Source organism: Corylus avellana, chromosome 2 (assembly GCF_965113065.1).
Source record: "Corylus avellana chromosome 2, dhCorAvel1.hap1.2, whole genome shotgun sequence".
In the NCBI taxonomy this organism is placed as follows: domain Eukaryota; kingdom Viridiplantae; phylum Streptophyta; class Magnoliopsida; order Fagales; family Betulaceae; genus Corylus; species Corylus avellana.
The window spans coordinates 8,153,849-8,181,323 of NC_142491.1; the positions used below are offsets into that span (position 1 = coordinate 8,153,849).

Genomic DNA, 27,475 nt, shown 5'->3' on the forward strand with positions numbered 1-27,475 from the left:
AATGATGTGACTATTAAAATCACTATTTAATTTGATCAATCATAAGCCCAATGGTGATTTTAATTGTCACATTATTCTTTGAGAAATTTAAGATGGATACAAGAGAGACTTGTAGCATTACTCTTTCTGTCTCTCTCTCTATATATAATCAAGTTATTTAAAATTTTAAATAAAGTGATAACCTATATATAATTGAGCTTTTTTTTTTTTTTTTTTTTGACATGTATATATAATTGAACTTAATTATGTGACAGTGTATATGCTCAACTACGATTTTATTTTTATATAATTGAACTTAATTATGTGAAGGTTGAGTATGGGTAATGCAGTATATATATCATGTCCAACAATCAATGAAAATCTTGTATCGGAAAATAAATAAATAAATAAATAAAAGCTTAATATCTTGTCTAAAATCTCTGTCGCGTCATGACATGAAAAGAGAAGCCTATAACGGCATGCCACATTGCATTTGAGCGGTGGGGATATTGTCATTGCATTTATTGGGGCTTCTTCTCGACAACTAATTAACCAATAATAGAAGAGCCTGCATTATATATATCCCTTCAAATCCATGCACAAGTAGCACAAATCGGTGGTTACACTACCTCTAATTAGAAGTATGGCTACAAAACCAGGGATCCTCACTGACTGGCCATGGCAGCCTCTTGGTAGCTTCAAGGTATTTATTTATCTTTTTTATTCTGGATATCTTCGGAACACCGTACAAAGCATTCCTCTAAAAATTGTTTGCACTCAACTGGATCACATTGATTTGTATTATATAGTATGAAAAGATTCATGACTTGTTGATGTTGTCATATGGTTGATTATGAGCTTCATAAAAGCAATATCTTTGTTAACTTTTCTTTTTTGGCCTGCTGTTGGGAATTAAGTACGTGGTTCTGGCTCCATGGGCGGCTCATAGCACATACTCATTCATGGTAAAGGAAGAAAGTGAGAGAGACATCGGCTACTTCCTTATACTTCCATTCCTTTTGTTGAGGATGCTTCACAATCAGATATGGATCTCTCTGTCCCGTTACAGGACAGCCAAAGGCAATAACAGGATTGTAGACAAAGGTATCGAATTCGAGCAGGTTGATAGAGAAAGGAGCTGGTACGTTCGATTGGTACTTTTGTTGCTTCATATATAAAAGATGTTCGTTCACTTCCACGCAACGAACATGATTTGGTCTTGTTTACATACAGGGATGACCAGATATTGTTCAATGGAATCCTATTTTACGTAGGCTATCTGAGTCTTCCTGGAAGTCATAACCTACCCTTTTGGAGAAGCGATGGTGTGGTTATCGCAAGTCTACTTCATGCGGGTCCAGTGGAGTTCCTCTACTACTGGCTTCACAGAGCATTGCACCACCATTACCTTTACTCTCGCTACCATTCCCACCACCATTCTTCCATTGCAACCGAACCAATTACTTGTAAGATACTTTATTTTATGACACTAAATATATAGAATGCTATTTAATAAAACTGTTATTTGACTGAAATGATACACTAATACTATAAAGTCAAGCGCTATATAACTCGAATGATGTATCAATAAAAATTAACTTTTAATTATTTTATAAGTACTGATCAAATAATTAATTTTTATTATTATATCATTAAGGTATATACTAGCCCTTTATTTTATCGGATAGGGAGAATTAATTTGTAAAGTTAGTAATATCTTCATGCATGCGTGGCAGCTGTGATCCATCCGTTTGCGGAACACATAGCGTATTTCATGCTATTCGCAATACCATTGTTGACAACAATGCTCACCGGAACTGCCTCTATAGCATCCTTTGTCGGATACGTGACATATATTGATTTCATGAACAACTTGGGTCACTGCAATTATGAGCTCATTCCAAAATGGGTCTTTTCCATCTTTCCCCCTCTCAAGTATCTCATGTATACCCCCTCGTAAGTATTTCTTATTATACTATTTATCTAAAAAGTTTAAATAAATTTAATTATTTAATTAATATTTTAATATTATTCTTGCCCAACATAGAATATTTAACTGATAAGTTTGCATTTTTTTTTAAAAAAAAAATTTGGATTTATTTATATCATTGTCTATTGCTAATGGTCAGAAAAAGTAGGAAGGAAACAATATGAAGAGGACAGTCAATTGTAAGAACTTGGCCTTGTGAGCCTTATAAATGTTGCACCGGCCGCCAACATCCCAGTCACCATTGGTCCAACAGCTAAATTTCATTATGGAATACTTTTAAGTTTCAATTCTTGTTAACAAGGGACCTAGCTATATGCCTAATCAAAAATTCTTTTTATTATTATCTCTATTATTGTTGTTTTTGCCATATGAATTTCATCAAGAAATTATAATCCAAAATCTTTAACGCGACAGGTTTCATTCCCTACACCACACTCAATTCCGTACCAATTATTCACTTTTCATGCCTATTTATGATCACATGTATGGGACCATGGACAAGTCCTCGGATACTCTATATGAGGCTTCACTAAAAAGACATGAAGAGTTACCTGATGTGGTACATTTAACGCATCTAACGACGCCAGAGTCCATCTATCATTTACGGATAGGATTTGCCTCCTTGGCCTCTATGCCCCTCACGTCCAAATGGTACCTGTGGTTGATGTGGCCTGTGACATTTCTATGGTCTTTGATTCTATCTTGGAACTATGGCCGTGCATTTGTTTTAGAGAGCATCACCTTCCAAAAGCTCAAATTGCAGTCTTGGCTGATACCAAGATACAATATACATGTAAGAATTCGATTTGTGTTCAATTTTTGTTCAACCTAGACTTCTTGAGATTGAGACACGTTTTTTGTGTCTTGTTACGAAACTGATATTCTAATTTCAACGAGTTCAATTCCAATTACAACTGAATGAAAGCCAAACTGAATTATTGCTGGTCACATTCAATTGATTCAACTTTTTTTTTTTTTTTTTTTTTTTCAATCTAACTTCTTTCTTTGTTTTTGTTTTTTTGTTTGTTTGTTTGTTTGTTTGTTTTTTTTTTTTTTTTTTTTTCTGAATCTTCAGTACATGTTCAAATGGCGAAGGGACTCCCTCAACAGCTTGATTGAAGAAGCTATACTAGATGCTGAACTTAGAGGAGTTAAGGTGCTAAGTCTTGGTCTTCTAAATCAGGCAAGTAAATCCAGCTTTTTAATATTAAACTAATAAAGAACAGAAACTACACTTATCTTAGTCAAAAGTTAAGTTTGGATTTATGTACAACTAGGGACGGAACTAGAAGTTCAATTTTAAGGGGACCGGACTGTAAAAAAAAAAAAAAAAAAAAAAAACCTAGGTTCTAAAATTAGAAGAAAAAAAAATAATTTTATTTGTATTATATGTTGTGTAAATTCGTAGAATGTGACCAACAAGAATTTTGGTATATAGCAACTTTTAATGCTAAAATGGCCATGAAAAGGAAAAAAGAAATTGTTTAAAGTGAGCCAAAAACCGGTCCAAAACGGTTAAAGTGAGCCCAAATTGGTATATAGCAATTTTGTCTCTCCTCGGTTGTTGTCTGGATTAGTAATTTGAAATTCCTAGGTGTTTCATTCCTTGTTTTGTCTTTTTGTTTTTGTCGTTTGGTGTGTTTCTTTTGTTATTTGCTCAGAAAAAAAAAAAAAAAAAAATCATGCTTTCTAATATATTATTTGAAACTTATTTTGTCGATCCAATGGTTGGTTTACACAATGGAGAATTGTTGGTGTAAGAGAAATTCATTTCATATCCTCCACCTCTGATATCATACTGTCTTATTTTTATATAAATTTTTGCAGGGGGAGGAACTTAATAAAAATGGTGAGCTTTACATCCAAAAGTACCCTCAGCTTAGAATAAAGCTGGTGGATGGAAGTAGCTTAGCAGTGGCTGTGGTGCTAAATAGCATTCCAAAAGGAACAACTCAAGTGTTTTTAAGGGGCAACCTTACTAAGGTTGCTTATGCCATTGCCAATGCTCTATGTGAAAGGGGTATCCAGGTACGTTTTAAGTGCTGTTGATTAATCGTTGTTCAACCTAGCTAGATTGCAATTTTTTATTTTATTTTTTTCTATTAATGTTGCTTAGCTTATAATTGTATGTATCAGGTGGCAATACCATATAAGGATGAGTATGAGAAGCTTAAATTAAGGCTCACCACAAAGTTGAAAAATAACTTGATCCTTTCATCAAGTTATGCTGATGAGAAGGTAAAATTTGCAACCCATTTCATGATTGCTCGTGACAATCTTTCGTTGGATACTATAACTTTTATTATAATAAGATTTTTACAAGCTAATGTGCCACGTACAGTACTGTCACATCATCAGTTTGTACCGAGATTATAATAAAAATTATAGCATCATAAGCATTTTCCTTTTATGAGATTCATGGCATAATTAAAATATAAAAAATGAAGATTTTTATATTGAACTTTTTAACACTATAGTATGACATAACTAGAGATTTGCAGACATGGTTAGTGGGAGATGAATGGAAAGAAGAGGAGCAACTGAATGCGCCAAAAGGAACATTATTCATTCCTTTCTCTCAATTTCCACCAAAGAAAATGCGGAAAGATTGCATCTTCTACACCACACCAGCCATGATCGCTCCCACATCTTTGATCAACATGCACTCTTGTGAGGTTAGCAATTAACCTATTGACATTTTCTTCTTAATTTTAGAGTTACGATAATATTTGACGCTATATATTCATCACATATCCCAAAATTGTATTCTCATAAGAAATCGTTTTTTAAGTATTTAATTAATACTCTAACGTTTTCCTTTACATGCGAGTTCAAATTCTCGCTTAACAAGTGACACCTAACATATCTGTTAAATTACAAAGATGAGATTAATTATTTAATTAATATTTTAACGCTCAGTATTTTTTTATGTTATAGAATTGGCTGCCAAGGAAAGTGATGAGTGCTTGGCGTGTTGCCGGGATAGTGCATGCCTTAGAAGGGTGGAATGTGAACGAGTGTGGGAACACTTTGTTTAATATCGAGGATGTCTGGCGAGCAAGTCTTCAACATGGCTTCCGTTCCTTGATCGCGCTTTAGCTAATTACATTCATATATATGAGAATAATTTAACTTTCAAAAATCAAGTTTGCAAAATTCTACAATTCAGTCACATTTGCAGCTTGAACATAAAATAAAAAATTAAAAAATTAAAAAAATATAATAAAAATAAAAAAGCATAAAAATATAAGAAAAAAATCACATTCGTATGAAATTTTATATGATCAGCCTCTTTTTTTCTTTTTTCTATTTTTTTTTTGTGATATATATATAAAGAAAAGAAAAAGAAAAAAGAAAAAGAGGCTGATCATATAAAATTTCATATGAATGTGATTTTTATATATGAATTAACCTGATAAAATAATTGCTTCTATAAAATTATTGTACGTAGAGGCTTATATATATTGTACTAGGCCTTGATATTTATGTCTCGTGTCTGAACGCAAGAAATTACAAGTTAAAATGTATCATCCATTATTAATTACTTATTAATGTGTTGCCTACTACGACCGAACTGATTAAAGTGTTTTTGTTGCCATGTGTGATTTGTACGTAATTTTCCGACATGCATGATATAATTAAGCACTGGCGTCGTCCTTTTTCTTTTCTTTTTTTCTTTTTTATTTTTTGAAAATAGAAATTACAGTGGTGGAATTGTTCATAATTCAAATTCTTCTCGTTTTTTAGATTATAATAAAATTCATAAATGTACGTAAGACAGTTCAATTTTTGTTGGATTGTCTTAAGACACACGCATGCAACAATTTTTTTTTTTTTTTTTTTTTAATTACGACGTATATATATAACTATTAAACTATATAAGAGTGACCACATTCAATCAAACTACAAGACTTTAATTGGCTCAACTCAAAGATGAATCACATCACAATTTCCTGCTACATTAATGCAGTACTAAAAAGTAGGTGCCACTTTTCAGAAAGATCTATTGATTTAGGTTTAAATTTGCAATTTTTAAAAAAATGTTATTGTAAAATGTGCACTTTTAAAAACACGGCGTTTAAAAACGCAATTTAAGTGTGCGTAAAAAAAATTACAGTTTAATCTTTAAAATCGTAATTTAACATTTAAAATTATGTGTTTCCTTAGCTAGTTTGCGATTTTATTTCATATACACCATATAAACAACGAAATCAGCTAATTAAAAACGACGAAATGTACATGTGTGTAACTTTTAGATATTTTATGACCAAAAGTCTAGTTTTCTAAAAGTATTATTGTTTTTAGAGACATGTTAGAGGTAATAAATCTTTTACTAATAGAAGCTTACTAACCTAATGTACGTGTAGCTCATTCATTGAAAAAAAAAAAAAAAAACAATTAATTAACAAAAATGTAACAAGTACTGATGAATGAGCTACACATCAGGTTAGTAAGCCTTTTTTACTAAAATATTTAAAGCATGTTTGAAATTATGTTTGAGAAATAGAATTTTTAAGTCAAAATGCGTTTTATTTTTTATTTTTTATTTTTTTATGTGAAAAATTCATTTTTAAGCCAAAAGTGCATTTTGGCAATTTTTAAGCTTTTTAGATCCTTAAAAGTGCTTTCAATTTTTTTTTTACCAAATAAGTATTTTTTTCTTCAAACTGACTTTTTACGTATTAAATGCACTTTTAAACCCATTAAACGCATACCCAAACAGACTGTTAGTACGCATAGCATTTCTTTGTTTTTATCCAAACAAGATTTGGCTAGCATAACAATACATTTACATCCGTTATCAAAATGCATGTACGTAAACATTTTTTACGTGGTTTTGTGAAAAGAACTACACACTTTTTATTATTATTAAAAGTAAATATGATAATACTGCCACTCACGTGGTTATCACAATATAGTTATGTTTGTATAACCTTATATGGGCATTACAACGACGCTTTAGCAATTTTCTCAAATGGAAAGCAAGAGTTGAGACTTGTACCTCTCAAGAGCGTTGCTTCCGGAGCACCTCAGTACATTCTACGTCGAGATTATACTTTCGTAGGGTTTCAATTCGCCACTCAACAAACCTTCCTCGCATCCTTATACATGTCTTGGAGATATATAGAAAGAGAAGGACAAAATACAATGACTTGGGGCTCTATTTATAGAGTTTTAAGTCGGTGCTACAATGCTCAATCGGTGGACCGAGCCTTTTTTGATTTAGCCAATTACATGTTTGCCATGTGTCTCGGTCAACCAAGGTTGTGGCTCGATTGACCGAGCCGTCATGGCTTGCATTAAAAGCATGCCAAATATGAGTTGGACAAGTCTGACTCAGCCATTTCTAGCAGAGCTCGTTTGGACACGTGTCTCGGTCGCCTGATGTCCAAAAATATATATTTTGCAACATGTCCAACATTCTCAATTGACTGAGCCCAGTTCATGCATGGAATCCTATAATTCCTTTGTTTCGACCCTAATTTTCGTTTTGTTTTGTATTATCTCTCTCAGGCATTCTCGTAATTCATATTAAAGTATTATAAAGGGAGGTTTTAAGCATTTTACTGTTATCTTAACATTATCTTAGGTGATTTATTTTCTTTGAGTGTTACACACACCAATAAATTGACACCATTTTCACAACACATTTACTTCAACTGTATCGCCCCCAGTAGCCTGGTTGGTCCTGCCCCAACGATAACATCATAGAACTCCATAGACTCCCAATCCAATCCAATTAACTACTGAAGCTCCTCAATCCACCTACATATATACAAAATCCTGAAACCTTAAAAAACCCAAATCAATTTTCCTTAAGACTCCTGAAATTCTTGTAATTCAGTCTATACCCAGATGAAAAAACCTTAATTACGAAAACCAATCTGGGAGCTGAAGAAACTAAATTAAATATCGACCCAAACGGTGGTAAAACTAACAACCATTTGGAGTTTAGTTGGATATATGAAATTGAAATGGTGTAGTTTGATGTGTGTGTGTGAGATCTAGAGAGAGAGACGATTAAAAAAACAAATGAAGAATGAAGAGCCACGGTAACAATATATTAATTTAAATATTCTAAAGATAATGTGTGTTTTAAAGACTTTATATATAGTTAAAATTTAAAGAATTTGGTATTAAAAAAAAAAAAAAAAAACAATAATTCCGTTGGATCGGTGTTCGGTGTTCCTTCTCATGATATTACATATTTGAAGTTCGGTACCTACATTTATTGGCCGGCAATTAAGACCAATAAATGGAGGAATTGAATCTCAATTCTTTCCATTTGACATCACAAATATATTTTGGACCTCCTATGACTGTATGACATAACAAATATTCGCATTCACTAATATTATATACAAATAATACAATGAAACAAAAATCTTGATTATAAAATAAATTTTATTAAATAAAATAATCCTCTTTGAATCCGTAGCTAGAAATTAATTAAGGATTTAACTTCATTGCGGTCTTTTGCAGCCCCCAGCCAATTACTGCCACCTAAACTAAGTGCACAAAATTAACTTACAACCGAATACACCGGATGAAGAAAAGAGAGAAAGAAAAAATGGCGTGGGTTTGGCCGAGAAAGAAGAAATGGCCGTGCAGTTTGGCAGAGAAGAAGAAATAAGATAGGATCTTATTCCTATCTTCGTTGCTTTCATTCCAGCTTCTCTACAATTAATTGAGGGTAACTGCATGTGCTAGCTCTTGCAAACGATGGTCCAAGGGGATGTAGTAGGTTTCTCGTTTGTGACACAAGTAAGTATCTCTAATTTGATGTAGTAGGTTTCTCGTTTGTGACACAAATAAGTATCTCTAATTTGAATTGTCATGTCGTCCATGAATTAAAATATTCAGAGAAGAAAAAATAATAATATCTTGTCTGAAATCTCAGTTATGACATAAAAATATAGAGCCTGTGACGGCATGCCACATTGCATTTGGGCGGTGGGGGTCCTGTTATAGCATTCATGGCGGCTTCTCAGCTTCAACCAATTAACCAATAATAGAAGAGCATGCAATATTATATATATATATATATATATATATATATATATATATATCCCTCCAAATTACTCCAAATTAAATCCATGCACAGGTAGCACAAATCGGTGGTGAGACTACCTGGCCTCTTGGGAGTATGGCTACAAAACCAGGGATCCTCACCGACTGGCCATGGCAGCCTCTTGGTATCTTCAAGGTATTTATTTATCTTTTTTAACCGGGATATCTCCGGAACATCGTGCAAAGCATTCCCTGATCTGTACAGGTTGGATAAACCTCTAAGTCTCACCCGCATACGTAACTCAAAAAATTGTCTGCAATCAACCGGATCACGTTGAATGTACAAATAGTTGTTAATTTTCAGGATCACGGTGTTCCGGAATATTTCCGGAATACTGTACAAAGCGTTCCTCTAAAAATTATCTGCACTCAACGAGATCACATTGATTTGTATAGTATGAAAAGATTCACTTGTTGATGTTGTCATATTGAGCTTCATAAAAGCGTCTTTGTTAACTTTTCTTTTTTGGCCTGCTGTTGGGAAGTACGTGGTTCTGGCTCCATGGGTGGCTCATAGCACATACTCATTCATGGTAAAGGGAGAAAGTGAGAGAGACATCGGCTACTTCCTTATACTTCCATTCCTTTTGTTGAGGATGCTTCACAATCAAATATGGATCTCTCTATCACGTTACCGAACAGCCAAGGGCAATAATCGGATCGTGGACAAAGGAATTGAATTCGAGCAGGTTGATAGAGAAAGGAACTGGTACGTACAACTAGTACTTTTGTTGTTTCATATAATTTGTTTTAACCGATAATAATTGTTGTTATCGTGCATAATAATAATGATAAATAATATAAAATAAAATAAAAAAGATTAAAAGAGAGTTGACATAAATTTAATGTGGTTCGGCAACGTGCCTACGTCTACAGAGAATACGACTGTATTTTGCAGTTAATGATTTAGAGTTACATCATAACATATATATATATATATAGAGGAAAATCATAAACCCTAATTGTACGGAAGTATTTTAAAAATGTTTAAAATACTCCATACCGTGAAAGTATTTTGAAAATTTCCCACTCTGTGAATGTCGCTATCACTCCACTCCCGTCTACTTGACCCTAACCTTGACCTTCAACAGATGTTCTAATATGATATATAAAAAATGCTCTTTCACTTGCATGCAACGACACATGATTTTGGTCTTGTTTAATTACAGGGATGACCAGATCTTGTTCAATGGAATCCTATTTTACGTAGGCTATTTGAGTCTTCCTGGAAGTCATAACCTACCCTTCTGGAGAAGCGATGGTGTGGTTATGGCAAGTCTGCTTCATGCGGGTCCAGTGGAGTTCCTTTACTACTGGCTTCACAGAGCATTGCACCACCACTACCTTTACTCTCGCTACCATTCCCACCACCATTCTTCCATTGTAACCGAACCAATTACCTGTAAGTTTACTTTATGAGATTAAATATATAAAATGTTATTTAATAGGCTGTTATATGATTAAAATAATATAAAATTAATAATATATTTGTGCATGCATACATGGCAGCTGTGATCCATCCATTTGCAGAACACATAGCGTACTTCATGCTGTTCGCAATACCATTGTTGACAACTATGCTCACCGGAACTGCCTCTATAGCATCCTTTACCGGATACGTGACATATATTGATTTCATGAACAACTTGGGTCACTGCAATTACGAGCTCATTCCAAAATGGGTCTTTTCCATCTTTCCCCCTCTCAAGTACCTCATGTACACCCCCTCGTAAGTTTCTCCATGCCCTCATCACTTTCACCTTATTATGATTTACCCTTCATGGTCATCTCTAAATGTTCTTTTACCGATCAAACTACATGTACAAATAGTTCTTCTATTTTTTTTAAAAAAATAATAATAAATTAGTTTCTAGCATAATTTCATTTAAAAAAAAAAATTAATTAATCCACTGACACGATGAGTTTTGTTGCATTTGCATGGCATCATTACTTCCCCTGCACTATCCGACACACGAGGAGACACATAATTAATTGACTTGACTTTCGACACAGCCCACACCCAGTGTTGGGTGGTCACATGCCAGTGCCGTACACATTTCCTTTGAATTTACAAGCCATCTCTCACCAGACATCAGCTAAGATCTAGTGCGTACTGAAAAAAGGACATATCAATCTTTGAGTCTTCAGGGTTATTTTGGTGTGTTTTGAAGGCATTTAAAAGTGTATATAACCTTTAAAAAATTTGTTTGATTAAAAAAAATATATGTGTTTGATAAAAAAAAAATTAAAAACGTTTTGAAGAGTCTACAAAATTTAAAATTGAAGTTGTCAAAAATTGATTTTTTACTTAAAAATTTCAAACATGGTCTTAAATCCAAAACAATCTCATGATAAACTTTCTTCAATTTAGAGAGGAATCCCCAAGGTATACCTAATTTAGAAAGAGAACCTTTATTGGATCCCATATTGCTTAAGAGGAGCTCTCTGGTGCCTTTGATCCACGCCACCAGTGAGTGAATATATTGCTTTTAGTTGGGTTAGACGAGGGACCCAAAAGTTCATTCAATTTTGCAAAACAAACCCTAACCACTTTTCTTGATCTCTCGTATCACTTTCGCTGAGGATTGCGTGGCCACATTCTCTGATTTTAGGGTGGCCGTATGCCCACATCACCTTTCACAAGACTCCTATCTATTTAATTTCTTGGCCCATTTGAACAGAAGGGGATGGACCGCTCCATCTCAGTGTATTTAAGATAGTAATTTTTTTTTTTCTTTTTTTGATAAGAAAAAAATATATATAATTAATTTACTGACACATTGACTTTTGTTGCATTGGCACCATTTCAATTATATTTAACATTAGGGGAACCCTGCCTTATGAAACGGAGGTTACTAATTTGAATTAATTATCTTCTTCTTGTGTGGATGTGTCAAAAAAAAATGGTTAATTATCTTTTTAGTACCTGAATTTTTACTTTTTTATTTTTTCCGTTCTAAGTTTCTATTTATATCATAGATAGTACCTATGTTATCAATAAATATCGGTTTACTACTTCCGTCACAATTTTGTTTAAAAAAAAAAAAAACTAATGGTTCGGCCACCCCACTTTGGCCTTAGGGTGATTGAGCCACTCTCAATGACTAAAATGGGGCTGGCTGACCACCTTTTTTTCTTTTCTTAAATTATTTTTATGATTTTTTTTTAACTAAATAGAAAAACAAATAGGGGGTGGCCATAAAAAATTATTGTCGTTTTCGTTATAGAATTTCAAGAAATTATGATCTAAAATCTGATTCAACAGGTTTCATTCACTACATCACACCCAATTCCGCACCAATTATTCACTTTTCATGCCTATATATGATCACATGTATGGGACCACCGACAAGTCCTTGGATGCTTTATATGAGGCCTCACTAAAAAGGCGAGAAGAGTCACCCAATGTGGTACATTTAACGCATCTAACGACGCCAGAGTCCATCTATCATCTACGGCTAGGATTTGCCTCCTTGGCCTCCAAGCCCCACACGCCCAAATGGTACCTGTGGTTAATGTGGCCTGTGACATTACTATGGTCTTTGATTCTATCTTGGAACTATGGCCGTGCATTTGTTCTAGAGAGCATCACCTTCCAAAAGCTCAAATTACAGTCTTGGTTGATACCAAGATACAATATACATGTAAGAAACGTTCATTTCTGTGTCTATTGTCGGCTTGTGTCCAGATTTAGTTCGAGTTGGATTTGTTGGAATTGTGACACGTCCTCCTTATATACTGGTATAACACACATGTGCTTATATCAAGAAGTTCAATTCCAATTAATTAGAACTGAATTCAAGCTAAACCCAATTATTACTAGTCACATTCACTTTGATTCAACTAGTTGTTTTATATCTATATCTAACTTCAATCTTCATTTTTTTTTTTTTTCTTTTCTTTTTTGCACTTTAAAATCTTCAGTACATGTTAAAATGGCGAAGGGAATCCCTCAACAGCTTGATTGAAGAAGCTATAATAGATGCTGAACAGAGAGGAGTTAAGGTGCTAAGTCTAGGTCTTCTAAATCAGGCAAGTAAATCCAGCTTTCTAATATAAACTAAGAAAGAACAGAAACTACATTTAGCAAAAAGTCTTATTTTTATATTTTTATCCCCATGAGCTCCTCCTATTGGAAATATTCAAAAAAAAAAAAAAAAATTAACAAAAAGATACGTGGATTCATTCTTTCTCACAATATTTTATCAACATTTTATTTGTGTAAATTTTTGCAGGGGGAGGAACTTAATAAAAATGGTGAGCTTTACATCCAAAAGAACCCTCAGCTTAGAATAAAGCTGGTGGATGGAAGTAGCTTAGCAGTGGCAGTGGTACTAAATAGCATTCCAAAAGGAACAACTCAAGTGTTTTTAAGGGGCAATCTTACTAAGGTTGCTTATGCCATTGCTGATGCTTTATGTGAAAGGGGTATCCATGTACGTTTTAACTGTAGAATTCTTGTTCAACCTAGATTGCAATGTTTTTATTTTTTTCTAATGTTGCTTAGCTTATAATTGTATCAGGTGGCAATACCATACAAGGATGAGTATGAGAAGCTTCAATTAAGGCTCACCACGAAGTCGAAAAATAAATTGATCCTTTCATCAAGTTATGCTGACGAGAAGGTAAAATTTGCAACCTATTATTTCATGATTGCTTGTGATAATCTTTCTTTAAGAGAAATATAATTAGGGATATTATAACTTTTACTATAAGTTATTTACAAATTAATGTGACACGTGGCTTGCATAGTAGTGCCATGCACGTCCGTCTTGAAGTCCACGTGCCACTTACCACGCCAAGTTTCTAAATAATTAAATTTGATTGTGGTTGACGTGGTAACGCCATGTGCACTATCCCATCATGAGTTTGTAACGAGGTTATAGTTTAAAATTATAGCATCATAAGCATTATCCTTTTTTCTTGAGATTCATGGCATCATAAGCATCAAAATATAAAAAGAAGACATTTTTTTAATTTTTATTTTTAACTTTTTAACCCTATGATATTATATAATGAGAGATTTGCAGACATGGTTAGTGGGAGATGAATGGAAAGAAGAGGAACAACTGAATGCATCAAAAGGAACATTATTCATTCCTTTTTCTCAATTCCCACCAAAGAAAATGCGGAAAGATTGCTTCTTCTACACCACACCAGCATTGATCACTCCCACATCTTTCATCAACATGCACTCTTGTGAGGTTAGCAACCAATTCACATTTTATTCTTTTAGTGTTAACATATATGACACCATTCGTCATCTAATTATCCCAATTTCAAATTGTGAAGAAATAATGAATTTAATTATTTAATTAACTTTTAACATTTTTTTCTCACTTGGGAGTTTAATGTATAGAATGTTTAATTGAAATGAGAGGTACTACATTACAGAGGTGGTATTCAAATTTAAAATATTTACTTTGATATCATGTTAAACTACTAATAATCTCAATAGTTTAAGCTTTTGATGATAAAAAATTATAAATTTAATCATTTAATTATTATTTTAAGTATTTTGTTATCTGATAGAATTGGCTGCCAAGGAAAATGATGAGTGCTTGGCGTGTTGCTGGGATAGTGCATGCCTTAGAAGGGTGGAATGTGAACGAGTGTGGGAACACTTTGTTGAATATCGAGGATGTATGGCAAGCAAGTCTTCGACATGGCTTCCGTTCTTTGCTGGTGCCCGTTTGATCGTGCTTTAACTTCCTTCATATATATATATATATATATATATATATATATATAATGTGTGTGTTTCTATATAATATAGCTACATTTAATTATCTCATGTTATTTGATGCATGCAGTTCTATTGAAAAAGAAAAACATTTACAAATATTAGTTTCTATATTGAGAATAATTATATACCAAAGAGACTTTATCAAAATCTATAAACGTATAGAAGATTGCTTCATATAAACATCTTTGTTAGAAAAACAATGAAAATACATGATTAAAGAGAGATGTGAGTATGTGGCATAGTGGCATAGTTGATGCGATGTGGTCTCTCGAAAACCCATTTGCTGCTTAGTGAGAAAGAAGAAAGAAGCTAGTGCATGTGCACAAAAAACAAAGAGTTGTATGCGCTAAGGCTCGGTCTGGTAGGGGTACTGTAGATATCTTCTTTTCTCAAAGAATATACTTTTTCAGCTGGTTAACGTACACAATAAAACAAAAAATTTATGTGAGAATCACATGTTTGCTTTAATGACAAATACTAATTTAATAAATTAAATTTGAAAAAAAATTCATGAACCCATTTTAGAAGAAAACTTTATATATATATATATATATATATATATATTGTTGGTATCTATCTTATATATATATATATGAGTCATTTAACAAGTACTTCTGCCCAAAAGAAGGAAAGAAAAAGAAAAAGAAAGAAAAAAAAAAAAAAAAAGCAATTGAAATAGAAAGCCCTATGAGCCTTTTACTTGGGACTTTATGGTATGATTTGCTAAAAAAGTTGAGGTTAAATTATTACTTGTTCTAAAACTTTAAATTGATAGGAATATGTGAATTTAATCATTTAATTTATATTTTAATACCCTACTTTATGTGTGAACTCAAACTCCTCCTTAATAAGTAAGGCTTAACGCCTAAAATATTTCAATTAAAATTGGAGGGAAATAATAAAGATAGAGTTCGAAGTAAGGATCTTTGTTATGATACTGTGTAAAATTAGAGGAGCTCTCAAAAGCTTAACTACTTAAAAAAGTAAATAAATTTTCAACCTCCAGCAAGTAATCGAACAAACCAAATAATTTCTTCATCACTTTGCGTGCACCTCCATTTGTCTTGTATGCATGCTTTCATTGAAATTTTTGAAAGAACAAGATAAGTACATATGCTCTTGGCAATGATGCAGATGGTGAGACTTTGAGTTGGAATTGGTGAAGTATTTCCCAAGAAAAAGTCTAGAAAATGTTAGTTTCATGAGATGATGTCAAAGATGTTCGCATGTTCTAAGCAAGGAAAACTATAACATAACAAAAAGAAAGAAAGCTACCGATTCAATGACGGATTTGTAAAAAGAGATGAACGAGAGGCGTGTAAGAGAATGATACTAAACACCGATCGTGTTGAATTACGCGGCCAATGATTATTAACGAGACATGAGACCTGAGTTCTACAAAGTGGGCACGTAGAATGGGACCGGAACCATGCATCGATGCAGTCGACATGGAAGCAGTGGCTGCATTCAGGCAACGCCCGGAATCTTTCCCCGTCGATGACGTCGTAAAGGCACACCACACAATATAAGGTGTCCTTGTTGCCCGCTGGATTGTGGCGGAAGGTGAGCAGAGGGAGGTGATGGCTGTGCCAGAAATTCTTTGCGCAAAAATGGATGGTGAAGAAGACGATTGCGATGACAATGGTGTGCCTGCAGCAACTACTTGTGGTGCTAGCTATTTTGACTATCAACTCCAATAAATCATCCATTTCTTTTGATCACCAAATTTCAATGCTTTCTCTCTCTCTCTCTCTCTCTCTCTCTTGAACGTGGAAGAAGAAGGCGATTATGTCTAGTATTTAAAGCTTGCAAGAAGTCTTAAAGTTGATGAATTTTGTAGTTTAATCAATCTAGTTGCTTCCAAGAGATTATGAATTAGGTACGTAAAGGAAACCTGTACGTGGCCGTATGGATACCTCATGCATATTAAATTGTTATTCAATTCCCCAATGGAATATCAAATCCTTAGGGACACAGTTTTTCTCTAATTGGGTCGGAGAAACTTCTTCTAACTTAATCCGTAAAAATGACGTTTCACTTTCATGTGAAAAACACTTTTTCTTAAAAAAAAAATCAGAAGGACAAAGTAAGAAGAAAACTTTGTTTTGAACAAAGTCGGAAGAAATTCTTCTAACCCAGTTTTGATGAAAACTGTGTAAAAAAAAAAAAAAACTGTCACATGACTCACATCAATAAAATAAAATAAAAATATAATTTCTAGCGTTGCTCAGAACAAAACAGACGCGCATGCCGATTAGCACCACCAACCATTGTCCCTAAAGGGTAGCTCAATCTGCTGGACACCACGCCTCATGAAGCTAATGTTACTAGTTCGAATCTCCCTGCCCTTTTCCTTGTAAGGATATGTCAAAAAAAGAATAATAATAAAAAAAAAAATCCCACCTCCACCACCAACCATTGATCCACATTGTACATTTAATTGTGGTTAGGGTACATTGCTTTTTCCCCAAAGTTTGGAGTCTCTTGGTCGGTGCCCTTTTTTGCTTTGTCTTTCCTCTTATTAATTATTGTGCTCTGAGATGAAGCCAGCTTTGAATTTGGGAGATTCAGGGTCAAAAACATTTTGAAGAGGGACCAATTAACAAAGAATACCTTAATTTTTTTTTTTTTTTTTGCCTTAAAAAAAAAATTGTAATTTGGGGGGGACCAGGGCCACTCCGAGTCCCCCCTAAATCCGTCTCTGATTGTGTGAACTGGATGTGAAAATATATTTATTTAGCGAGTTCGAGTTCATAAATAATTTTACAATATTTTTATTCGTGATTCTTTTGTCAGTGTATGAGGTTTCTCATATATTTCTGTTTATTTTATTTTTCGTGTTCATTTTATTTGAGTTTTTGATATTTATTTGAATTGGTTTCTAATGAAAGTTAAAAAGAAACACACATTTCATTGAAACTGGTGCCTACTAAATTGAATATTGTCTTCAAATGCACCGTACTTGATTGTCGCAAATGTTGGACATTGTATTAACTCTTGCAATTTCAATAGCAATTATAGAGGACATGTTCCAAGGAAATTTCTCAATTTTGTGTATTTTTTTTTGTAAGTTGACTAGATAGACTTTCCTATACTCCTCTTTACTTCTGAAACAATATTAATATATAAATATCTTTTTTGAAGTTATATATATATATATATATATATATATTATCTTTGTTTTAATTAAAAAAAAAACACTTGACTCCACCACTGATTATGTGAATCCCGATTCCCGAACAACCCACCAACCAGAAAGTAGTATCCACGGCATGGCTTCATGTTGTTTGAAGAAGCAGGAACAGGTGCACTAACTTGAAAGATTGATAATGCTTCATTCTTTTCGTGTGCACAATAGCAAGGAAATTGTTGCTTCAGGCATGTTATATATATATATATATATATATATATATATATATATATATATATGTATATATTAGGAACCAAAGGTAAACATGTTCCTATCTTATTATCCCCATGGAATAAGAAAAATGAAAGCCAAGTAAACATTAGGTTTTGATCTCATTGCCAATTTTTACTGTCAAGGCTTAAATGGATTTCCTTACAAGTTAAGATTATGTTCCAAGGCTACTCTTTCCAAAAATTATCGGTATATTATGTTACAATTAAGATACATAAAAAGAATGCCCTATACTTTATAAAATGCTATGGGACATAAGAGAAATGATACAGTTCCTCCTCATATTCTTCTAGCGTTCTGTTGATCCTACATGAATATTATTTTTTTTAAAAATGAGGGACCAGTGAAGTTTTTTTCTGGTTTTTTTTTTTTTTTTTTTTTTTTTAATAAAAAACAATATTCACTAAGGATCAGAAAAACACCAAAAAGAACCACAGCATATCTCAGGAAATTATAGCTTTGTTTCCATGAAGAGTAATTATTCACATAACACTGTCGTGCATGAACTGTTCATGCACGCCAGCATTGTGTTTATCATTACCCTTCCATGAATAATTGAAATACATGCTCTTTTCTCTAAAGCACAAAACACTAAAAACACAAACAGTTTTCACATTTATATCCCCTCATAACATTTTTTTTTTCAAACCAAAAACAAAAAAGGCAATAATAATTTTTACTCAAAAAAGTCTTTTCAATAGAAATTGAACCCTATGAGAGAGGAACATAAGCAAGCTCATCGATTGAAACCACTGGTAATTGATCTATGGGAACCTCAAAACCCCGCAGCATGCAACCCAAAAAGATAGAAAAGCTTCTCGATTAAAGAAAATTAATTTAGAGGTATTACTTTGATATAAATATAAATTGCTCTAGACAATCAATTGACTGCATTTATCATTTTTTTTTTCCTGACCATAAAGTGAAAATAAAAATGAAAAGAAAAGAGTGAAATTTCAATGATTTTATACGTATGTAAAGAATCATCAACGATATAATGTATATACAACCAAGTCTCACTCTACTGAAAATTAAAGAAAGCAAAATACGTGAAACAAATAAATAAATATTTGAAGGGAAGCTGTTCCAGTTACTGTATACGTTGTCCACCCCATGAGTCTAATGGTTTTCCCACTTCCCTAATTGCTCGAGAACATGTAACGAAGAGCAAAGCACACCAAGAGAGTGAAAGGGAGCGAAGACAAAAGGTGGTTTGACACATTCTATCCATACAGGCACTATCCAACCCTCTTCACTTTTTCTGTTCTTTCTAAAGCTTTTCTCCTGGTAGGCGTGCAGGGAGTAGGCTAGTAAAACAATCAGAGATCTTTTATGTACATGTGTGGAACATCTTAAGGCACTCTCTAGCCCTCATATAATGTATATCAACGTGACGATTTCAGCTGAATGTGATTTTGAATGGAAAAAATTAAGAACATAAACCAGTAAGGCACAACAAGTAGGCAATACCAGGGATTCTGAAAATAAACTGCATTAGGAGCCAACATTTCTTTCTATGTGCTTCAACTTGCCAATCATGCATTTGACTGGACATTTCTCTGAAGAAACAAAATAGCTTCTGCGCCTCATGGATGCTAATCTGGATATTAAACTTGTATTTCAGCTGATTAGGTCTACCTGTGTCATGAAGAAACCCTATGCTAAGAAAATAATCAAAGGAAACTATAAATTAGCATTTCTAACAGCTTTAGACTCTCATCTTTTCATGTCACTGGATTCTAACCATAATTTTAAGTATTTGCAGGGCAGAAGCAAAATGAGAACAATAGTTCTTAAAATGATTAGAGAGAGACTCAAAGTCATCTGCTACAAAAGTACTCATTTGTAGATTTCATAATTCTCAATGTATAATGATATTAACATAGTCAGCTGGTAATAAAGCTACTTCAATTTAACCAATGATTTAATTCACCTTTCAATTATGCACCCACAAGGGTTCCAAAGAGAAAGGCTTCTCACTGCGGGTATGAGCACCAGAAGTCCCAGGAGGTGCATGCACAGTAATTGGAAGAACCCACTCGCTTTTGTCTCTTCCCTCTATCAGAAGTGGGTGCTCGTATCTGAAGTCATAAAATCCAGAGTTTTAGGAGGGAGTGGTGATGAAAATTCTCAACAACTACGGATATTGCATATTTTTGGGTATAATTAAATCTCTAACTGTTTGAAATAGAAAAGAAAAAAGCCCTAGCACCAAATAAATCTGTGATTTCTGATAAATTGATATCAAACTTATCACCTCAAGCCACAACTATGAGAAAGAGTCAAGACCATAGTTAGATACATAACATATCCTTACAATCTAATGTTGTTTCTTCATTTAAATTACTAGTTGCCAAGAAAAACTATGATAATCTTTCCCTGCCATACCATATAACCCTTTTACTTCATGTACTTTAATTATACTTCTCATGTCATGGGAACCTTCACAACATACTAATCACTTACATTGGAAGAAAGCAAGATGCTATAGTAGTGATACTATTAAGTCATACCTGGTCCAATCTACATTCTTTGGAGTGGTAAAAAATTCAAAACGAAGCGACCATTGCACGGATACATGGGGAGTGGAAAAGGACATGGGCCCATCCATGGGAATGGAGAACAGAAAGCTTGTTTGGACCAAATCCGCAACAACCTCATAATGATCGCTTTGAACCTGCAAGCATATTGGTCCAACAAACATGCCACAAAGCAAAACATTAAAATTCCTTCAACGAATTAATAGAAGTTCACAACAGAAACTATTTCTCAGTCTTGCCTAATAAATCGGACTCTTTCAAAATCTTTCTGTATGCATTTTAAATTAGTAGCTTTATGCATCTGAGCAATGTAATGTCAATGTAAGAAGCATGGTTTACAACAAAAACTATTTCAATGAAATAGTACCTTCGTAAGCGTAGGGGAATTCCTCCGAGAAGGATGGACGAATCGCCGACTTACAGTCTCTGAAGTCTCCAATGTTATTGAAACCTGGAATATCAATCTTTTCATGAAGCATCAATAACACTAAACAAATTGATACTTGCTGCTTATGATCTTTCTACTGCTTATAATTCCACAATTACCTCAAGGCATCTCCTAGCTCCTTCTTCATGAAAGAAAGTAAGAGTTCCACCAATCTGAAATTGAGAAAAAGATAAACAAAATGAAAACGAGAAAAAGGAAAATAAAATAAAATAAAAAAGAGACAGAGACAGAAGAAGAAAGAAAACCCTTAGAATATGCAAAACGGGCCCAAGACATCAGTATTAAACTGAAAGAGGATCTTGGTCATTGGATGCAGCCGATGCATCCATGTGGGTCCCACTGTGGAACAGATTCACACAGTGTTACCCGCAGAGACGCATGGTGCCATCACAGTGCGACAAACAGACCTTCAAAAATGACCATAGTATTTCTCAAACTGAAATTACCATATCGCTGAAGTAATAAGTTGAGTCAGAGTTTTTTGGAGAAAATCTAAGCAGAACTTGATCATCCAGCCTGATATTGTAAGACCTTCCTCGAACAAAGCCTTCTGCTGCAGAAAATGTTTACATCAAATTAGTTTACCAGGACTTACAACACACTGAAATCAGTTGATCCTATATATATGACAAGTACATAAAGATATTTGAAGGAGAAGAAAGTGTGATAATTTACATGCTATGGGTTCAGCAGCTTCCGATCCTGATGAAGAGGATACTCCTGTTTCATCATCTGCAGAAAGGGGCCTCATAAGCTTCCGCTGATGGCTTGGAGAGACAACGGCAGCCGGCTTCTGTGTTGATAAAACATCTGTTTGCAAAACTAAGCTTTATTCAGAAAAACTGCACTTCTGAACTCATAAGAGAATGGCAAAAAAATATTTCATTTTTTTCATTACTCCACGGTCATGACAGAGAAATTGCAAAGAGAGTTATCATAATGCAAAATGGAACTGAAATTTTCTGAACTGAACAATCTATATAAGGTTTGGGTATAGAATGAGTGATTAAGAAGTTGGCTTAAGTAACTCACCAGCACTAGAATCATATAAGACCTCAGCCACGGACAGCTGAGGAAGTGGAACATTTGAAGATAAGCTTGTACGTTCTGCCTCAACATATGGAAGATCCTTAGTTGAAGACCTTGCTGCAGATGATTGCAAGGACAGTGAACTTCCAAAGGTTCTCTGTACATGTTCTTTCATGGGATTGTATGAAGAAACAGATGAGATCTCATCCTTCGAGCTTTCATAGCCTTCCTCAATGCCGTCATATATGTCATTAGCTCTAACCTGCAAGGAGTAATTCTACTCTATATCAAAAGATCAAGTGAATGACTAAATCTATTATTTTGAAGCTCTCGGTGAAAAGCATCAGAATGTATGATTGCACTATGCACTCAGAGTGTTAAGAGAGAGAGAGAGAGTTACAAGTTAAAACGTATTATTAACAGCGTACCCAATCAGAGTCTCCATCCATCTCTTTCCAAAATATATCCAGTTGGATGGTTGTAGAAGGAACAATCCCTAGAAACATTGAGAACACAGGGATATTTCTCAGTTATCCTATTAAATGCATACAGAAACTATTACATTTAGTGTGAGCTGTATGACATATAAAAAATAAAAAATCTATAAGCATTAAGAAGATTAAATGCATTTTTTGCTGATTTTGGACTTTGTAGCACGACAGAAGATTATTTTTAACTTTAAACAACAAATTTATATTGATCCACATTACTGTCATGCCTTGTCATCCAAACAAACAAACTGTGAAAGCATAAAAAATCAGCTGGCACTATTTGCGTACAGAGAGATTCTTCACATGGATGCCAAAAATAACATACACAGCAAACCTTATGTCAAGAATGGAAATAAAATTCATGGAAACAAACAAATACCTTCCTTTTTTTTCTTTTCTTTTTTACAAGTAATTGTAATTGGCCCCAAGGGAAGGAGGAAGAGGAGATTCGAACTAGTGACCTCCGCTTCTTGAGACGTAATCCCCAGCTAACTAAGCTACCCCTTAGGGTCAAAGATGGAAAATGATTAAAAGAACAAAAGAAAAACTCATTTTCGATCTAATGAAGATAGTATAACGCTTGGAGTGGAGATTAGACCTTCTAGTGTTGTTTACTATTGCTCATTATAAGGAGGCCTCGAGGGCAGACCATATGTTGTTTTCTAATGACACCTTCCAATGGAATATCGCTTTCATCAGATTCATGCATGATTGGGAGGTGAAGATGGTCACTTTGCTTGTTAATCTCTTGTGCTCTATTAGTTTGAATCAAAGGGGTTAGGATAGAATTTGCTAGATATACCTTCCAAAGGTAGATGGTGGAGCTTAGGTTTTTTTGTTTTTTTATCATGCGCTTAGCCCCTCAGTTGGTCTTTTTTCCCTTGGAAGAGCATTTGGAGGAATAATGCCCTTGGGAGTGGCTTCTTTGTTTGGACAGCAGAGTTAGAGAAGATCCTAACTTTGGATAACCTAAAGAAACATGTCATAGTGATGGCTTGGTGTTGCATATTCAAGATGAGAGGGGAATCAATCAATCATCTTTTGCTACATTGCGAAGTCGCTACAGATTTGTAGGTTTCATTTTTTGTGTTTTCGGGATAGAGTGGGTCATGCCCTAATGGGTGGTGGCTCTGGCTAGTTGGAGAGGCCAGTCTGATAGCCATCGCATTATAGAAGTATGAAAGATGGTGCCCCTATGCTTGATGTGGTGTATCTGGAGAGAACACAACACCCGAAATTGAAGATTGTGAGAGAACGGTAGTAGGGTTAAAAGCTATGTTGTTTAAAATGATGGTTGCTTTCAATTGTTCTTGCTTTCTAATTTTCTTGCTTTTCTAGATTTGTGTTCTTCTTCTTCCTAATTGGGTCTCTCTCTCATACACTTCTTGTATACTTGGGTAACGCCCCTCTGCACTTTCTATTAAGATTGAATTACTTTTATAATTTTTTTTTTTTTAAAACAAAAAAGTATTATATGAGCATGTAGGGAAAAAACATATAGCCAAGTCAGAACTCTCCTCTCTCTCATTGTTCAATTGAAAAGAGCAGATTGTCCCTTGAAGTGGTTTTTATGACTCTAGCCAGAGCCTGAGCATCTAAGTCAAACTTTTAACACACTTAAAAATAGGACACACATGGACCAGTACTAACTAAAGGTCAAGCCATATCAATTGGCTGAGTTACATGCCCTGTGATTTCTAATACTGTGGGAACTAAGCTCCGATTTTTTGAAACTTTACATGTATGAATAGTCTTATGTGCCATATGAATAACCACATTCATATTTGTGTAGTACATAATGCACAAATCCATCAACATGAATGAGGCAATTCAAGAATTATAGCTAATATAAAAATCTGAAACAAGGGAACAACATAAATTTCTGATTGTATTTCATTCGCTATAATGATGATCCAACTTCTCCTAATGGTCCCACTCAAGAAGGGAAATGGGGCCAAATTCTATAGGACAACCAAAAAGGTTGATAAAAAGGTTGTATACTAACAAGATGCATAACAACGCTCCAATGCATTATCACTTATACTGTTTTCTTAGCCTGATGCATGAAGATTTAGTTATCATTGCAACCATTCAATCAATAGCCAAATGCAAATGTGAGGATACTCAGCCAGAGCAAAAGATAAGCGAAGAGCTTCCATCAAAAGAAGTGGGAGCATAAATAGAACTTATCATCAAACTTCAATACCATTTCAAGTAAACCACAAACAGGAAAGGGGTAAAGATAATGAGATCTTCAATGTATATATCATACCCACTGATTAAAAAAGAATAAAAATAAAAAATAAAAAATAAAAAACTGCTTAAGACAAGTCCATAGTTTTTTTTATAAGTCATGCCACCTTTTTTTTTTTTGGCTTAATAGGATAATACGCTAACTTTTACATAATATTCAACATTAATATATCGATGTCATTCAAAGACAGAAAATTTCCAACACTAGCCTGTTCAGAATATCTTTTAATGGGAATCCACAGGTTGAATTAATAATTTTCAATCCATGTTTTGAACTAAATGACTCCAGTTCTGAGACAGAAGCAGTGACATGGAGTAAATGGAACTTAAAGGAAAACTCACCATCACTTTGACCGTCTTCCATTAGCAACCCACTGGTTTTTTGAGCAACCCATACTTGTAATGGGATACGAGCTTCCTGTATTGGTTAAATTTCAGCAAATTTTAAATCTAAATCATCATATTAAAACAATATATTGAAAGGCTGACATGGAAGCAAGGACTTGGACATTTTCTGAAATATTCCCATCCCCCATTTAAACGCATATACACATATGTGTGTTTGTATGCATGTTTGCTGTGGGAGGGCAACTCCCAACTTCTTGAAATGTCTACAAATAGTTAATTAATCAGCAAGCAATCAGAAATCTAACCACTCATATTTTGGAAAAAAGTGCCCAAGAGAATGCAAAAATAAGATAGATGACAAGTTGACAAAAATAGGTACTCTGTATCACAACCAATATCATGCAGAAAGTTTAAAAATAAAAAAAAAATGAAGCAAAAGTTTAACTGAGCGGAAATAGCAGTAAATTGTATATAGTACAAGAAGCAAGAGATATGACCAGTGCAATAATCTATTGCTGAAAAAAAAGGAGCAAATAGTTGATATAGTCTAAAGCAAGTTAAAGGAAACCAACCAGCTCAGTACGATCTTTTACTGACTCTCTATGAGAGTGGCCATTTTCCAGTACCAGCCATTGTCCAAAAAATGTAGTTTTAACATAGTAAAAGTAGCGAATGGTAGCACCCTTATACGATGGTGGTATAATGTCTGGCAGCACAGTTCGCACCACATCTGCAGATAACATTGAATGTTTTACTGAATCAATTGGTTTGAATCAAAATGATAGAAACATAAACCCAACATGCTGCAATGTTTCATGCAAAATAACCCAATTGATTATGAGCTTAAGAATCATGTAGCCCCAGTCAAAGGGTCCTCCTAATCACGTAAAACACAAGATTATGTACCCAGGATTGGTCTATTGGGTTATAGTCAACAGATCAGGTTCCAGTTGCCCCTACGGTTCAACATCCATATCATGCCGACTTCCATTTTGGGTTAAAAGGATTGTTTCTTCTTCTACATTTCTGAATCTATGGTGTCATTCACATTTCTAAATAATCCTAAAAACACTAAGTGGTGGATTCAACAATGAAATCAATTTGGTAATCAAAACTCAAAAGTCGTGAACTCAACCAAAAAATAAAAACACTGAACTACGTGCATCACAGCAACATCAGCCATGGAATCTGTATAGATATCAATTCAATAATTGATTGAAGAGAAAGTAGAATACATATTTACATTACAGAATCACATAAAAGCAAACAAAAAACAAGAACAGAAGCTTACATGATTTAGTGGCCCCAGAGGGAACAATCTGATTCGAAACCATCGACGGTACCGCGCAGTCCATAAACACATGTTCACCTAAAAACACAATTCTTGAACATAAACTCGAACAATACAATCAAACAAACAAATTAACTAATTAATCATCCCAAAAATTGTGATTCAAATTTAAAGTACAAACCTCGTCTTTGCTTGGATCCAGGATAGGGCTTGGGAGTGGCGAACCACTGCGAGTCAAGCTTCTCGACGCCTTTGATCTCGAAACCAAGGCGCTCGAGCAGGAGCGAGCAGGCGAGCTCGTCGTCGCTGGCTCGGGGGTTGGAGATCTCGACGGTGACGACGACCAGATCACCGGGCCGGTACACGTCCTTGTCCGTCTGGAGCTTCAGAGTCGGTCGGAGCTCAGTCTTCGAGGAATCTTCCGCACGGTTGCCGCCTCCGAAGAATGAAAACCTTGGCGCCAACATTGCCTCCGATTTGACTTTTGCTTTTGCGGAGAAATGCGTCGTCGTCTTTGTCTTCCTTCTTCTTCTTCTTCTTCTTCTTCGGCTTCGAAAGCTTGGAGGAGCAAAGACCCTGGGCGAGATCTGATCTGTGTTTGTCTTTGTTAAGTTTTTTGGTATCCGCTGCTTAGTGAAAGAAAATGTGGAGTGATATCACGTGACTACCTATATATTCTCTTTCTCTGCAAATTGGAATTTGTAAATCTCCAATTTTTTGGAACTTTTTTTTTTTTTTTTTTTTTGGGCCTTTTCTTTTCCTTTAATTATTTTGTGGAGTTTAAACAAAAAAAAAAATTATATTTGTTTTAGGGTTAATTAACTTTTTATAATTTCAAAATGAGTATTATTAGGAGTATTACAATTTT

The 27,475-nt window shown here is 34.3% G+C and overlaps 3 protein-coding genes across 5 annotated transcripts; 2 read left to right on the plus strand and 1 right to left on the minus strand.

Annotated features, from left to right (window-relative positions):
- The first annotated feature begins 590 nt into the window (after positions 1 to 590).
- LOC132177657 (very-long-chain aldehyde decarbonylase CER1) lies at positions 591 to 5,187 on the plus strand. Of its 2 annotated transcripts, XM_088512902.1 has the most exons (10): positions 591 to 682; positions 897 to 1,120; positions 1,213 to 1,445; positions 1,716 to 1,935; positions 2,384 to 2,762; positions 3,045 to 3,152; positions 3,797 to 3,997; positions 4,106 to 4,207; positions 4,471 to 4,644; positions 4,907 to 5,187. In XM_088512902.1, the coding sequence occupies exons 1-10, from the start codon at positions 623 to 625 to the stop codon at positions 5,066 to 5,068; spliced, it is 1,863 nt and encodes a 620-aa protein (XP_088369028.1). In that variant the 5' UTR covers positions 591 to 622; the 3' UTR covers positions 5,069 to 5,187. The 2 variants fall into 2 exon arrangements, with proteins under 2 accessions (XP_088369028.1, XP_059446061.2); XM_059590078.2 differs by lacking the exon at positions 4,907 to 5,187 and having other exon boundaries at positions 4,461 to 4,591.
- A 3,891-nt stretch (positions 5,188 to 9,078) lies between these two features.
- LOC132187646 (very-long-chain aldehyde decarbonylase CER1-like) lies at positions 9,079 to 14,785 on the plus strand. Its single transcript, XM_059602037.2, has 10 exons — positions 9,079 to 9,176; positions 9,526 to 9,749; positions 10,210 to 10,442; positions 10,550 to 10,769; positions 12,306 to 12,684; positions 12,965 to 13,072; positions 13,276 to 13,476; positions 13,564 to 13,665; positions 14,071 to 14,244; positions 14,573 to 14,785. Exons 1-10 carry the CDS (start codon positions 9,117 to 9,119, stop codon positions 14,735 to 14,737), a joined length of 1,866 nt encoding a protein of 621 aa, XP_059458020.2. The 5' UTR covers positions 9,079 to 9,116; the 3' UTR covers positions 14,738 to 14,785.
- A 4,587-nt stretch (positions 14,786 to 19,372) lies between these two features.
- On the minus strand, positions 19,373 to 27,228 carry LOC132167973 (immunoglobulin). Of its 2 annotated transcripts, none has more exons than XM_059579030.2 (13): positions 26,789 to 27,228; positions 26,608 to 26,685; positions 25,889 to 26,046; positions 25,311 to 25,386; positions 22,653 to 22,720; positions 22,228 to 22,486; positions 21,871 to 22,005; positions 21,642 to 21,748; positions 21,294 to 21,347; positions 21,115 to 21,198; positions 20,721 to 20,884; positions 20,141 to 20,288; positions 19,373 to 19,845 (listed from the first exon to the last, which is right to left on the minus strand). In XM_059579030.2, exons 1-12 carry the CDS (start codon positions 27,072 to 27,074, stop codon positions 20,144 to 20,146), a joined length of 1,614 nt encoding a protein of 537 aa, XP_059435013.1. In that variant the 5' UTR covers positions 27,075 to 27,228; the 3' UTR covers positions 19,373 to 19,845; positions 20,141 to 20,143. The 2 variants fall into 2 exon arrangements, with proteins under 2 accessions (XP_059435013.1, XP_059435012.1); XM_059579029.2 differs by having other exon boundaries at positions 21,871 to 22,017.
- Between the last annotated feature and the right edge of the window lie 247 nt (positions 27,229 to 27,475).

Bases quoted from the DNA above. Each gene is read 5' to 3' on its own strand.
- LOC132177657 (XM_088512902.1), top strand. From the start codon at position 623: ATGGCTACAAAACCAGGGATCCTCACTGACTGGCCATGGCAGCCTCTT. The intron at 683-896 runs GTATTTATTTAT...TTGGGAATTAAG, and splicing joins AGCCTCTTGGTAGCTTCAAG to TACGTGGTTCTGGCTCCATG. The intron at 1,446-1,715 runs GTAAGATACTTT...CATGCGTGGCAG, and splicing joins TGCAACCGAACCAATTACTT to CTGTGATCCATCCGTTTGCG.
- LOC132187646 (XM_059602037.2), top strand. From the start codon at position 9,117: ATGGCTACAAAACCAGGGATCCTCACCGACTGGCCATGGCAGCCTCTT. The intron at 9,750-10,209 runs GTACGTACAACT...GTTTAATTACAG, and splicing joins GTTGATAGAGAAAGGAACTG to GGATGACCAGATCTTGTTCA. The intron at 13,477-13,563 runs GTACGTTTTAAC...TAATTGTATCAG, and splicing joins TATGTGAAAGGGGTATCCAT to GTGGCAATACCATACAAGGA.
- LOC132167973 (XM_059579029.2), bottom strand. From the start codon at position 27,074: ATGTTGGCGCCAAGGTTTTCATTCTTCGGAGGCGGCAACCGTGCGGAA. The intron at 26,047-26,607 runs GTAAGCTTCTGT...TGTTATCTGCAG, and splicing joins CTCTGGGGCCACTAAATCAT to ATGTGGTGCGAACTGTGCTG. The intron at 22,018-22,227 runs GTGAGTTACTTA...AATAAAGCTTAG, and splicing joins CTTATATGATTCTAGTGCTG to TTTTGCAAACAGATGTTTTA.